The sequence below is a fragment of the Neophocaena asiaeorientalis genome, unplaced genomic scaffold (assembly GCF_003031525.2).
Source record: "Neophocaena asiaeorientalis asiaeorientalis breed wild unplaced genomic scaffold, Neophocaena_asiaeorientalis_V1.1 scaffold204, whole genome shotgun sequence".
NCBI lineage: Eukaryota > Metazoa > Chordata > Mammalia > Artiodactyla > Phocoenidae > Neophocaena > Neophocaena asiaeorientalis.
In genome coordinates, this window is record NW_020173922.1 from 2,497,171 (window position 1) to 2,512,494 (window position 15,324).

The following is a 15,324-nucleotide window of genomic DNA, read 5'->3' on the forward strand; positions in this document are numbered from 1 at the left end:
GCGCCACATCAGACTTGCTCTGTCATAACCTGCATTTAACAGAATCTCCAGGCAATTGTTCACATACCTAGAAGCTGTGCTTTAGCTGAAAGACAATGATGGCCTGATCTGCCTTTGGGGACAGATCTGAGTCATCAAAGTTATTATAAATGCACTAGTCCAGACAGTGCAGGGTGTTAGAAGCAAGCCTGCGGTTCCTTCGGGGCCAGGGAGAGACGCGAAGCGGGGATGGTAGGCACACTCAGCAAAGCTGGGCTGAGCGACTGAGCCAGGATGCTCTGGCTGTGACCCTGGGCAGAGGCGCTGTAATTCACACTGCAGGTCTGACGTTGGGGAGGTATGGCTTACTGACTCTGTCCGTGAAGAAGAGCCAGCTTTTTTATTTCCACTATATCATAAGTTTCCCCAGCACCTGGCACAGGGCCTGGTGCATAAGAAGGGCTCTAGTGATACCTTTTGAAAGAACAAAGGAACTACAAAGCAGTGATTATGATACTGATATCCTAAAGCAGCTTACACGGGTCTGGGTGCAAGTTAGATGAACCTTCTGGCTTCCCGTTTTGTTACATATATTCCCTTTGGTTAGAAAACTGTGAAAATCCGAGAGAATAAAAATCTACTTTCAGTGAATAAAAGTACATGACTCAGTCTTTCGGTGAATAATAATACATGATTATTATTATTACTTGTAATAATCCTAATAAGCTTCTGAGGACAGCAGGCAGTGAGGGACCCCCAGGCCTATGCAATCTCCACGGTGTAAAGGTCAGGACGGTGAGGGGATGCAGAGAACAGAAGCTATGTGTGCAGTGGGGAAGGGACAGAGGTGGGACCAGCGTAAAGGCCCAAGCCCAAGGACCACAAGGCAACGTGGCCACAAGTGACCAGGGAGTCACCAGTTACATCTCTCATCAGCCCCCGACTCCCTTCTGCAAATGATCCCTACAGAGAAAACAAGGAGAGATAAAAGCGGTGCAGCTCTGGCTGGAGGGGATGGGAGAGTCAGAGACCCACTCCTCGCCCCCCACCCTGTCTCAGACACACACACACAACTCTCCATGCCTAGCACTAAGCGTGTGGGAGCGGGTGCTGATTTATATTTGTTGAATAAGAGAATAAGCAAACCCTTGTCGATTCTGTGGTTTCTTTTGTTCATTATCCCACCGAAATGTACCCATTCCCAAACATAAATGGACAACCTTAGCCCGAGGACACTGTCTGTAGTTCCAAGAACAAATGGTCACCTCCTTCCTCCACCCTAGTGATCTCTGCTTCCCTGCCTGCAATTCCTTTTATTACAGCCCAGATGAAATGCTCCTCCTCTGTGAAACTTCTCCTCCTTGCTCCAGTAAGAATAAACAGACCCACTTTATGTCTAGTCCCTTTTTCTATGAAACCATTTTCTCTTCACTGGTTTGAGTTAAAATGACCTGTCACCATACTAGCAACCCTGCCCCCCCACATTAGACTGTAAGCCCTGAAGTCCCCAGAGAAAGGAACAGCAGCCTCTCTAGCCCCAGGTCCTGGTGTCGTGCTGGATACATTCTAGATACACAATAAATGCAGCTTAAATGTGTGCCGACATCATACACCTCCCTATCACCATGCTGTCTGTAAGGCAGGCATCCTGGGCTTCCCTCATATCTTTGCTCCCCATCCGCTGAGCTTTGGAACAGCTTACTTCCTCACCTCCTCCAGGAAGCTGGCCTAGATTCACTTCAGGATCACACACCACTCTCAGAATCACACTTCCCCTAAGGCCTTGATCACTCCAGTTACATAGGAGAGAATACTTTTATCTTGTCTCTTAGGCCAAAGAGTCTGTTCATGTGGCAGCTTCTCAAGGGCAAGCCCCAAAGTCCACCGAGATTCACAGGCCCCAGTTTTGGCCCAGAGAGCCTTGTCAGAACAAACAGACACAGAGTACTTTTTGATGACAAAAAAGAGAACGAAGAAGACCGACCTTGGATGTATAGGTGTGGCCGTCGGAGCCGCAGATCATGGCTGACTGTGCCGTGGGACAGGGCTTGCACTTGACCAGATTCGAAGGTCCAGCCCAGTGTCTGTGGGCTACATTCCCCTTCTTTTGCCTGAGGATGAAAAAAAGAGGGCATAAGGTAACTGAAGCTCCAGTCTCCATGGTCTTTCCTCCTAGCCAGGCACATCCTGAAGGCCCCTGGCCAGCACCCCGATTTGTACCAACTTGCTGACAGTGGGCAGGAGACAGTTCCAAAAGCCTAGGTTCAACCCACCAGACGGATGGAGGAAAGCAATGTGGCCATTAAAAATGTTGTAAACACATGACTTATTGCCCTGAAGAGACATTCACAACACACTAAAAAGACAATGAGAGAATGACTCCGTCAGCTTCCCCAGCGCCCCATCTGGGGTGTGGCAGATCACAGATGCCCCCAAACAGCACCCAGAGCCTCAGACGCCTCCAGGGCCGACCAGCAGCCTCTGAGTGGGAGGGTGCAGAGACAACTCAGAGAACAGTCTAGATAGAAATGCATCTCCAAACACAACCAAATGACTTTATCACAGCTGTGGAAAACCATCTCTGGATACGTTTTAAAGCAATTTCAGTCTGGCTTTCAATTTGCCATTCGATAGCCCGGTTCTGAGGTGATGTCACTTTCAACTGCTAAAATCATCATAATTCTACTCTTTCATTCCAGCTCCAGTCTCCCCCTATCCTAACCTTTGTCATAATGATAAATGGTGCTATTAGGATGGCTTATGTCGACAGAAGGAACCCCATCACCATATCATAAACCACCGAAATAAAGGCCTGCAGTTACGGCCTCCCTTTCTCTCTTAGTTGAGGCTGCTTTCCCAGCAAACCACTGAGAGCCACTCTCCCAGCTGAGGGGCGAGTTCTGGGTGGAGGACAAGTGAGTGTGAGCTGCCCATCAATCAGGCGGGTACTGTGCCCTTGAAGTGCTCTGCTCTGGCAGTCCTGCAAGGTGTTTATTCGAGCGCTAGAGTCAGAAAACACAGGTTCAAAAGTCAGCTCTGCCTCTTACGGTGTGATTGCAGCAGGATATCTCACCCTGTAAATCTCAGTTTCCTTATCCGTAAAATGGGGCTGGGGTGGTGGCTGGGAATAGTATCTCCTTCAAGGGGATGGTATGAGGATTGAAATGAGCTGATGTATGTAAACGACTCGGTATAATGCCTGGAAAATAGGAAGCAATAAAATTGGTACCTGCTGTTATCATTATCATTTGCCCCAAAAGATGGAGGTATAAGTACCGTTGCCATAGAAATATGACTTAATTTTAAAGCCCTAGGTCTGGAATGGTGCTGAACTCCCCAGAACTCACGGGGCCCAAGGAGGACATCTTTTCTGCCAGGTGTGGAACGGATCTCCAGCTCCTCAGGAATTGGGGTTTGGCATCTGACATAACCTACCCTCTTCCAAATGAAGGAAAGTGAGAAAGAAACGGCACCCACCAACTTGGTTCTTATCCTACCTCAAACCTGCCCCAGCGATGTGGGGGAGGCAGTAAGAGCAGGAAGGTCTGTTTGGGGAACTGCCTTGGAGGCTGACATCGAGAGGAGGCCCACGTGCCCACAGCACAACACTTGGAGCCATCAGGGATCGCAGGCTGGACGGGTTGTAGGGCTGAGCCTGTCTGACCAATGAACTGGTAGAGGAAGTCCTACGAGGGCACTTGGAGATGGCCTGGTCCAGATGACTCATTTTCCTAACGTTAGCAACAAAAGCCAAGTTGGCAAAGAGCCTTGCCCACAGTGATGGAGACAACGGGAGGCTAGGTGCGTGGTAATGTTCACACAGCTGCAGTGTGTCCAGGGATGACTCCTCCTCAACCCATCTCAGTCCCACCTAGATGAGTAGCCTGAACGTTTGCTGGGGCACCTGCACGTTTGTCACCGGGGCTCCTCTCTCCAACATCTCCCCGCTTCCAGAGCAGCTACCCACCTTGTCCCTGCCTCTCTGTCTGGAATAAAAACATCTACTGTTTGCATTTCTAAATGCAACATGAGGTCTCCCATTATCCTTAACCAAACACACTTTCTTCTTTCAAGGTGTGTCCTGGACTACTGAAAAGGGGATTGTAGGGGAGGGGATGCCATGCAGCGGACAAGCCGGCTGTTGGCACAGGGTTAATCTCAGAGGACATGATTCCTTCAGAAGAACGCCACACATTTATCATCATTCGCAGAGCAGACTGTCTGATGCCGATAATGAAAGAGCAAATACAGGCAGCAGTTCTGGCGTCTGGCAGCCCTTCTCCTGGGTCAGTCCCCAGCGTGCGTTGCCACAACTAGAGCAATTCTTGTTTTGAGTTCTCAGAAAGCGGCAATGAAGTCCAAAGAGGGGGCAGCTTTGCTGGAGCAGGCATAACCGTGTGCAGTGATGCCCCAGAGGAAGGAAGCCTGAAGGAGTTCAGCCAAAGGCAGACAAGGGAGAAGTGAGCACTGAGCCACTGGCTTTGAGGAGAAGATAGAGAACTACCTATTAATCACCAGCAAGTGGTGGGTTATCCCCGTCTCTGGACCTGAACTTCACTATCAAGCGCGTTAAGGGCAGGCAAAGAGGTGAAGCTGGCCAGTGCTTCCTAGTGGGCCTGGTGCATCAAGGATGCTCAATATATCCTTATTGGGTAAGTGGGTGGTACCCTGCGTGCTGACCACTGCAGTGGTTACTAGCAGTTAATCACAGACTATCTGAGCCAGAAAATACCTTAAAATGAATCTAGTCTAAGAACTTTATTTTATAAATGAGGAATTGGACACACATAGCAGAAGTGAACTGCTCAGTGTCACAAAGAAATATGGCCAAGTTCCTCCATATATATCCGTCAGGTTGAAGTTTTCCTGAAAATGACTGCACTGCTCTAGGACCATTTTAATTCCCCTATTTTGGCGTCTGTATTTTCACCATCAGGGCTCAGTTTTATAAATAAAATCCCCATGAAACACTGTCCTTGACTCTGCACCTGCAGTGGAGAAAGCTCTCTCTCATACCTGCTGCCAGGTGGTCATGGATTATGCCCAGGAGGAACCACGTCTGACTTCTCCTGGGATGCCTTGGGGACTAGAGGTACAAAGGCCAAGCCATTCTGAGTTTTCCCAATTCTAATGAGACAAACATACCTATTATATCCAGGCAAACCCAGGTGTTCCTTACCCCACTAGGACCCTAGCGGAGACGGCACCCAAACCTATAGTCTCTGTCCAGAGGCCAAATTACACAAAATAATGTACAAGTATATGTGAGCCCAAGGAGGTATAACTTCCCTGGTTATTGTGTGTATATTTCAATCCCCACAATTCAGTGCAAACCATAAAAAATAACCAACCCAGTCAAGGCAAGGGACTAAGCTTTCTGGCTCTAAGATATTTCACTTCTTGAGTCAATGAAGAGTGAAATCCGATGAAGGTGTCTTGATGGGATTGTTATTCCCAATGTCAGAGACATTCATCAACTGGGGCGACACGAGCAATTTCGTCCAGGAGGCAGGTCCTGCCAGCCTTCCCTTTGGCCACAGAGCCCTAACTCCATCCCAGCCTGGCTGGTACTGGGGGCAGCCACACCTCCTACCCTACACACAGCACGGCACAGAAAACCCCAACCGACAAGATGGAGAGAAGAAAGACAATCGGAAGATCACCGGCACTGCTTACTCTCTTTCGCTCAGTTACTTATTCTTGATCTTTTTTTTTTAAGTTTACCAAGATTCCCAGCATGTATGTTTTTGAAGCAGAGTGATGATTCTTAGGTCTAAATCTGGTGATGCGACTCCCATGCTTTAATTCTCCATCTTCTCCCCACCTCCTAGGGCATCGTCTGAATGCCTAGTTTTGCTGTTAAACTGACTGAGCCTGTCTTCACTGGGTCACTGTCTGTCTGCTTCCCTCTCCAACCTCCCTGCCACACACACATCCATTTATACACACACATGCCTATGCATGCACATACACACATACCCCATGTACACACTCCCCATGCGCACTCACACCTATGCACGTGCATACGCACATACATCATGCACACACACACACCCCATGCACACGCACTGTGCACGCATATACACACCCATGCACACACCCCCATGCACACAATGTACACACACACACTGACCACCAATGTCAAATATTTTTTCTCCAGCCACCCTTTGCTACTTCCCACAGGCTCTGTACCCCTGTGCCAACGTGTGAGTTTTTCCCAGATCTGAAACACCTTCATTCCTACCCACGTTTCTCCCCTCCAACCCACTCTGCCTCATAAGGCCTCCTTCAAGGCTCAGCTCAAAAATCCCCTCCCCCAGGAAGTCTCCGGGGGCCCTTCCACAAGCAGGCAGGCTACACTCTCAGCCCAGCATGGTCCTGTGATCACTTCTGCTCAGGCTCCCCTACTAGTCTCCAAGCAAGCACCTTGATTTGACTGGACCAAATGTTAAGACGCTACTATGATTCAGACAGGACCTGGCATACACCCAAGCTAAAAGCCTTGGAGCCCATCCTGGACACCTCCCTTCCCTGCCCTCACCACTTCTCCCCATCACGCAGGTCCTACTGATTCTATCTCCAGCCAGCCATATCAGCCCCTTACATGTGCCATGCAAACTCAAATCTGTATTGACTTGGTAAACGCCTTCTACCTACAGAGCAAGTATCTGCCCCTTGTCTAAGCTGCAATTCGACTGCTTTCCATGAAGTTTCTCCTCCCCCTGGGAGCCCTACCCCAAGCAGAATTAACCATGACATTATTTGTCCCAACACACACCTCGTTCAGACCCAACTGTGACTGTCACCACAGCACAAAGCAGTTCATTTTGTTTCTATCTTCCTCAATAGACTGTATACTCTTCAAGCGTAGTGACTGCGTCTTAACCATATTTGTGCTCCTGGTGCTTGGAAACATGGTTGACCTTTAACACATGGGTGTGCTCAGTGAATTTATTAATTTGGACTTTTAGAACTTTCTCCTTTTATTTCTGGAAATTATTAGCACTAACCAGAAGACAAAAATTGCATGTTGTTTAAAGAATTCGACCGACTAAGAAATCCTAATTCAGACTTGCAAAAAAACAATTAGCAAATATGTCTGAAGACAGCAGAAAAGTGGGTAGGGAGGACTCTCCTGTGCTTCTGAGGGCTGAGGGACCCGCATCCTCTTGAAGTGAGATTGTCTCCAAAGCTGGGGGAGGACCTCCGAGACAGAGCTTCCAAATTCCCAACTGAGAGCAATTTTCAATCTCGGGAACGAGAAATGAGAATTCTCAAGAACTCTCGAGAACTGCTGAAATAATAAGTTTTTCTGTCTTCTTCTCAATACTATATTTACGCGTTATTTTTAAAACAAATAGGAAATATTAAGTTTAGTAGTATTCATAAGGAAATGTGGCTTAAAGTGAAAAATTCAAATACTAGAAATTACCAGCAAACATGATTGGGTAGTATTCAAGTAATGTGTTATTTGCATCTTCCAGCAAGTTAACAGCACTGCACAGAACCACATGTTGATACCTGTTCTAAAACTACTTTTTGGAACACCACTCAGAGGATTTCTATAAGGTACACTATGCAAATACATTTATTAATATTCATTTTATTTACAAGAGCAACTCACCACTGGCAGCATGGTGGATGACAACCACATTCTTATAAGATGGCAATAGCTACAGGCAAGACAGACCAGATCATGACTGCTCTTTCCTGTCCTACTTCCTGGAAACGTCAACCTTAACCCTCAAGCCCACACGTCAGCATTTCCTGCTCTTGCTTCCCACTGGCCCCTGCCACTCTTCACTCAGAGATCCCTACCCTCACCAATCAAGGCAAGTCCCAAATCCTGCCACTTCCCCGCTGACGAGCAAGGGAATCTTTGATGACATGAGTTGTGACCCAGTATTTCACATGAGCATGGGCAGAGGTAGGGCCATAATCAGGGCCCACAGTAAAAGTGTCAGAACAAAGACTTCTAGAGAACTTTTTTCCAGCAATCAATAAAAATGCAGGTGTAAATTTCCTGATATCAATCCCACAGGATGAAATTTAACAAAGTGTATCAAAAATATTTGAATGATGCAGTGGGAGAAGGAGCTGCAGCTGTATAGAACTGCTGACAGTTTTTTCAAAATTTTTAAAATTTTTATTTATTTATTTTTGGCTGCTTTGGGTCTTTGTTGCAGTGCACGGGCTTCTCACTGCGGTGGCTTCTCTTTTTGTGGAGCACAGGCCCTAGGCACACAGGCTTCAGTAGTTGTGGCTTGTGGGCTCAGTAGCTGTGGCGCCCGGGCTTAGTTGCTCTGCGGCATGTGGGATCTTCCCGGACTAGGGCTTGAACCCGTGTCCCCTGCCTTGGCAGGTGGATTCTTAACCACTGCGCCACCAGGGAAGTCCTTTCTTCAGTTATTGAAGAAGACAAGGCCTCTTCATTTTATTTACTACACTGTGCATTCTAACGTGTTTGCGTAACTTTTGACAGAACTATTTTACTCTGCATATGAACAGCTGGTAAGAGAGAAAAGCAATTCCGGTCACAAATAGTAGAAGCAGCATTCCAGTTCTTTCCTGTGACTGCTCCACTCCAGTCTAAATGCCCTGAACACATCTCCCTGACTCCTCGCCCACAACAACACCCTGGCAGTAGATGCTGCCATTACTCCATTTAATGGAAAGAGAAAACAGAGGCCTACATAACCAGTCCCAGTCCCTTCTTCTCTGTCCTGTCTCTGCTCTCTCGTCAAATCTCTACGGCAGACCTGTCAGCTCAGAGGCCTGCAGAACCCACCGAGGAACCAACCCTTTCCTTTAATCACAGTGTCTGTTTGCTGGCAGCCAGCATTACCACAGTTTACTTTCATGTTAACGTCAAACTGCCCATTGGAAACCGAGATTGAATTTGTTTGCAAAATCAGAACTAATTGCTTCTGAAACAAGGATGGAAGATACTCAGATAGTTGATATGGTGGCTACTTTGAACCAGAGACAAAATAATGAACGTTAATTGGAACGAAAACATGTTAACCACTGAAATAATCTGTCCTGTAAAATGAGGCTATAATTCCTCCATTGTTAGGGTTATCTGACTCATTATACTAAGTCATGAAATTACACAGGGGAGCATAATGGCCTGTGTCATTTACAAAAGCTGTTTTGTGAGAGAGAAAGGCTCCCACATGAGACTTGCTCCATCCTGGTGCCCGTGGGCTCAGGAGTCTCCTTCCTTTTCCAAATGAAAAAGGTCCCAGACACAAGATCCTGTCCAAAGAGAGTCCAAGTTTCCTAATAAACAGATGTCTATTAGAGAACTGTGGAAAGAACGCCCAGCCTCCGTGGAGTAACTATTGTGCATCTCGGAGTGTTCTAAGGGCTACTGGGCACTCACATGGTATAAACACGTGCTGTTTACAGAAGCTTGAAATTTTTTTTTTTTTTAATTTTTATTTATTTATTTATTTATTTATTTTTGGCTGTGTTGGGTCTTCGTTTCTGTGCGAGGGCTCTCTCTAGTTGCGGCGAGCGGGGGCCACTCTTCATCACGGTGCGCGGGCCTCTCACTGTTGCGGCCTCTCTTGTTGCGGAGCACAGGCTCCAGACATGCAGGCTCAGTAATTGTGGCTCACGGGGCAGGCTGCTCCGCGGCATGTGGGATCCTCCCAGACCAGGGCTCGAACCCGTGTCCCCTGCATTGGCAGGCAGACTCTCAACCACTGCACCACCAGGGAAGCCCCAGAAGCTTGAAATTTTTAAGGGCAAATGTATAATAATGATAATAGCAGCTAAACATTTACTGAGGACTTATGATTCTGCTGATACTACTGTTATTACAACCAGCAACAATAAGGACCATGTTCTGAGCTCTCGCAATGTTCCAGGCCCTTTACGTGAATTGTCACATTCACTCCTCCCGGCAGCTCCAAGAAGGAGGGGAGTGATAGTGCAACATGGGAAGAACATGGGAAGTGTTGGGAGTGAGTACAAGTCGAGGAGACTTCGTGAGCAAAGCAGACTTATGGAAGGACCCAGACTCACAAGGTGGGCCCTGGTCATCAGGGTGGAGCATCTATTCAAGCTGGCATGATTCAAGCTGGCATGTCACTCACAGGGAAGCCAGCACCCTTGTGTGTCTTCACTCCATCCGACTTGGCCCAGGTAAGGAGGCTGAGGGTTTGACATACGCCAGGTCGAGACTCCAATCCATCAGAAGAGAGAAGCAGGTGCCAGAATTAGCAGAGAGCCATCAGTCCCCAGGCATGCTTCCAAACCACCAACAAGCCAGCTTTCTAAAGCACCTTCAAACCCATAGGAAAAGTATGTATTTTTTACGTTTTTAGAGCAGAACCAGGGCCACCAAACAGATATGTGCCTGGTATGGATGCAATTCCAAAAGCTGGAACGTCTCTCTGGGTGTATGTCAACGGCAACCTCTGGACTGCAGTTCATTTCAACTTGAGCCTCCATGACCTGCCTTTCACCTGAGCTGTGTAATGGCCCAGGCAGCTGAAAAGCATCTAATCTTCATAGATGACAAGATTCAATAGCCAGAGGGGAGCTTCCAACAGCACTGTACGTGCATGTGTAAAAGAGCTGAAAACGTTTAAGAGGGAACACACCACAGGAAACACTCCCTTAGCCAGGAGGGACTGAGGGTGTGAGAAAGGGAACCTCCACTTTGTTACTCTATATGTCTAGTATTTGACTCTCTTACAACCACGTATTGCTGGTTTAATCTGTTCAAAATCTAAAGAAGGAATGCGTTTTCAGAATTTTTTAAGAAATGCATGTTGTCAAGCCTACCCCTGTCTGCCAACACTCCATTTCTCCAGTAGTGTTTTAAAATGTCAAGGTGATTGAAACAGAAGAAAGATCTTCCAGGTGCGGGAAGGAGGGCTGAAAAAAGGGAGTTTATCTATGTAAAAGCCTCCTGACCGGTCCTCAAAGGCTTCAGTGAAGAACAAGGAGTCAGATCTATCTGAACTAAGTTTCTACATTACTGCATTTTGAGGGCCTGTTTAAGCAAAGCCATCAAAACTGAAGGTATAAGTATTCCGAAGGTGGTTAGGATCCGAGAGACAGTCTACTTTTTCAGTAAACATTTATTATATACCTACTATGTGCCAGAAATTGGGCAAAGAATTCAAAGATAATGCTAGATTTGTGTTAAACGTACTTCCTATAACACACATCACATGTAACAATTATTAATTAGCATAATGATATTTAATTACTCTGGATGGCTGAATTTATTTGGGGTAGGTGTTACTTTAACTGTTTTTATTCCTACATCCTGAAAAGGTAAAGATTCTCTGAGAATGCTAACTTATCCAAGAAAATTTCTACGTGGCAAATTTCTACGTGCTATTAATTTCAGGACCCCCATCACCATTCTACATTCAAGAGCGTCAGAAGCAATTTGTGTGACCAGTGGGCAAAAGACAAGAAGGAAAGGAACTTGCCGAATTACAGACCCAGATCTCCGGTGTTCCTCACATTTCTGGACATTACTCGAATCAAGGTTTCCTTATACTTGAAACCAAATAGATATGTCCGGGGATCCTAATCCAACCCAGTTCTCACCTAAACTCACAATGCCCTCAGCGTGCCCACATCAAATCATGAAGATTAGCAGGCTGATGTGATTATGTAAATTCCACTAAGTGGCCTGAGACTCTGTGTCTGCAGTCACCTTCCATTGAGGCAATGACAGAACACGGCCACTGGCACCAAGGGGCTCTATGAGGCAGCAAGGGTGGAGTTTTAACTCAAACTTCAGCTTGTTAAAGAGCTCGGCCACTGGGGCCTGCAGGCAAAACCCACACACGTACACATACGCTTACAGGCCCCAGCTAAGATTCTGCTTTGTTAATGAAAAGTGCCAAGCCAGCAGTGTAACAGCAGCTATTCGGGAAATGTAAGTGAACGGCTGGGCTTTCTTTATTCCCTTAGGATAATGGATAGTGGAGTACTGTGGTAAAATTCCTTTTCTTCCTAAAAGGGGGCAGGAGAGGAACTGTTACAATTACCCACTGGCCTTTGGCATTCCCATTTGATTTCTTGTTTACTGATTGTCTTTGTTTGCTGGTCCAAGAAAGCAAGGGCCCTTTCTAGCCCTGAGACCTTAGAGGAAATCTTTAGCAACGGATACGCTCATTGGAAAACAATCAAATGAAAGCCCAGGGCCAAGAATTTCCTTTGCCTCCCTCTCTGAGTGTCCATAATCCTGCCTCTTCTCGGGAGGGGCCAGAAGTACTGAGGGTTTTGCTACCACGACTTCCAGCTAAGTGTGTGTGAGCTCAGGTGTGCACAAGAGGGTGAGTGGAATTCTAACATGGGCTCTGCTGCTATCATCTCAGAAAATACGTGCTTGCGTTCCTGAGGGGCAGTTAATTATAATGGGACATGCGTATGAGAGAAAAAATAGCCACGTTTGTTTTCTAGTCACCAGCAGCAAAGCAACCCCATCCTAGGAGGGCTGCATATGATCCACTTTAGGAAGAACAAGTCGGCAAAATGAAGCAGAGGTGGGTAGATGGCATCGGGGATACCGCCTTTGCAGGACAGGCCCAGAGACAGGCTGGAAGCTGACAGAGACACGGATCCAAGGAGATCCAGCTGAACACCATCATCTGCAAACCATCAACGTGGCACCATTCACCACCACCAGTGCCGCAGAACACAGGCATGGCCACGTCTGCATCATAACTTTCTCCTGCTCTGAAAGGTTTCTTCACAATCAAGGTCAGAGGAGAGAAGCTAGAGCCCTTGACAAGTTCCTTCTCGCCTCTGTGGTCTTCACTGGTAGGGAATTTTCTAGGTGGGCAGCCAAGAATGAAGCCTAGCTCCCTCGGTCTTGTGTTTTCTCCAACACTTACCTTCTCCGGCCAGGTTCCTCCCATCCTTTCCCAAGGGCCAGCTCCAAGGCTACTCCTCGCAGAAGATGTCTCAGACAGCCCCGCCCCTTCCCTGAAGCATGTCTGTCCTACGTTCCCAGTCCCTTGTTTGTGCCCTGCAGCTCTTTATCATTGGCTACTTTGGACTATGCTCATTCAGGTACCCAGCTGCTCCTATGCACAGACAAGATACTCAAGAATGTGTTGGCACAGGGAGCAGTAGCCCTGTGCCCTAATGCTATTCCAGAGTAGAACCTGGACCAATGTCTAGAAGTTACCAAGAGAAAACCTTCTGAGTCAGCATAAGGGAGATCTCTCAACACAGTGAGAGCTGTCCCAGGACAGAGGTTCCATCTCAGGAGGTTGGGGAGGAGGCTGCCAATACCGCAAGAGGTCATCTAGAGGAAGGGGATTCTACAGAAAGCACACTCTGGTGTGTGTAAGCATTCTTCTATGATGGACCATGAGGAGCTTGTTTCTATTTCTTTAACACTGTAGTCAAGGGCACTGAACATCCTGGAATACAGATCTTTATGTGTGTCTCTATTGGCTTCCGTGAGATAGATTCTCCAAAATGGAATTAGGGGGCCAATGAGGCCAAAATACCCACCAGAAGTGCTGTAATGTGAATACCTGCAGAGTGCCGAGACCTGGAGTTATACTCCAGACGGAACTAGGTATTACAAGTAAGTGGGATGAGCATGTTCGGGGTGGGGGGCGGGATGTGCTCTGTGGCAGGGAACTCACTAGATGTGAGCTCACGTGAGCTGGCAAGGATCATCACCCCACCTGATGGTTCCTTGAGCAACTGGAGGCTCAGATAGGAGACTACCTTTCACTGGACACCTACTATGTTCCAGCATTACTTTAAAGTCATCCTCTGATAAGAAAATGCAGATTCCATGTAGGAAAGTGTCTGGAAGGCAAAGTGGCCCTTATGCAGAAGATGGGCTTCGGGCAGCCTTGCCCTGGTCCCCCATCTCTGCCACATAAAGGCTGTGCAGGATTGAGCAAGTCACACAGCGTCCGAGCCAGAGTCCTTACATGCTCTTAAACTACTAGGGATACTAGTAAATACCACTGGTCCACGCTGCCCCTTCCCTGCCTTCTACCCATGGCCCAGCCCCAACTACAGGGGGAAGTGGCTGCTGCTTTCTTGGAGTTTTAACTTTAGTTCATGGGACTTCTGACTTCCTAGCCTAGACTGTAGGCACCTGTGTCCCTAGTCCCCTCCACTAGGCTACCAGCTCCAATGAGGGGGGCTTTAGGATCATCCTGTGAGCGCACGTGTGCATGAACGTGCGTGAACGTGCGTGCGCGTGCACACACACACACACTCACACCCAGAGTCCTCCAGCTCCTCTCACATAGCACACAATCTGGTTTTAAGAAAAAGAATTCAAGAAAATTCGGTCCACATTTTCCTGTCGATTATATTATAAAAAACTCTTACCAGATCTTTTTACAGTGGTCATTTTAAATCTTCTTCAATTCATGGACAATTGTTTTATTCTGATGCTTTCTTAAAAGCTTTTGCAATAAACTATAATCCAAAAGTAATAAAAAAAATTCAGTTCATCCTAAGCCACACTTTTATGTCACTCTCTGGCTTAAAGCCACATAAAACTTCCTTTCACACCTGGCCTGAGAGCCGACCCCGTCCGTGGCCTTCAAGACTCTGTACGGTTGGGCCCTGCCTCCCTCTCTGGCCTCATGCAGCCAGGTTCCCTCCATCACTGCCTTTCTGCAGCTCAGGCCTCTCTCCTCTCACTTCCTTTAGGACACCAAGGCCCTTTCCCTTCCCTGAACCAGGGCCTTTGCAAAGGCTGTTCCCCAGCTCCAAGAACACTTCTCCCTACTCTGTACCTTCTCCCCAGCTGGCACTGTTGGTGGGAATGTAAATTGATACCGCCACTATGGAGAACAGTATGGAGGTTCCTTAAAAAACTAAAACTAGAACTACCATACGACCCAGCAACCCCACTACTGGGCATATATCCTGAGAAAACCATAATTCAAAAAGAGTCATGTACCACACTGTTCATTGCAGCTCTATTTACAATAGCCAGGACATGGAAGCAACCTAAATGTCCATCGACAGATGAATGGATAAAAAAGATGTGGCACATATATACAATTGAATATTACTCAGCCATAAAAAGAAACGAAATTGAGTTATTTGTAGTGAGGTGGATGGACCTAGAGTCTGTCACACAGAGTGAAGTAAGACAGAAAGAGAAAAACAAATACCATATGCTAACTCATATATATGGAATCTAAGAAAACAAAAAGGTTCTGATGAACCTACTTGGAGAGCAGGAATAAAGAGGCAGACATAGGAGACGGACTTGAGGACATGGGGTGGGAGGGCGAAGTGAGAGTAGCATCCACCGTATACACACTACCGAATGTAAAATAGTTGGCTGGTGGGAAGCAGCAGCATAGCACAGGGAGA

At 47.1% G+C, this 15,324-nt stretch overlaps 1 protein-coding gene across 2 annotated transcripts in view; it reads right to left on the minus strand.

The window, feature by feature from the left end:
- The window catches only part of SPOCK1 (SPARC (osteonectin), cwcv and kazal like domains proteoglycan 1), a 537,444-nt gene that overhangs the window by 136,790 nt on the left and 385,330 nt on the right, over positions 1 to 15,324 (minus strand). For both annotated transcript variants that reach the window (XM_024752469.1, XM_024752470.1), the window contains one exon: positions 1,964 to 2,090. In XM_024752469.1, coding sequence (XP_024608237.1) covers positions 1,964 to 2,090 — 127 coding nt within the window. The remainder of the gene's footprint in view (positions 1 to 1,963; positions 2,091 to 15,324) is intronic.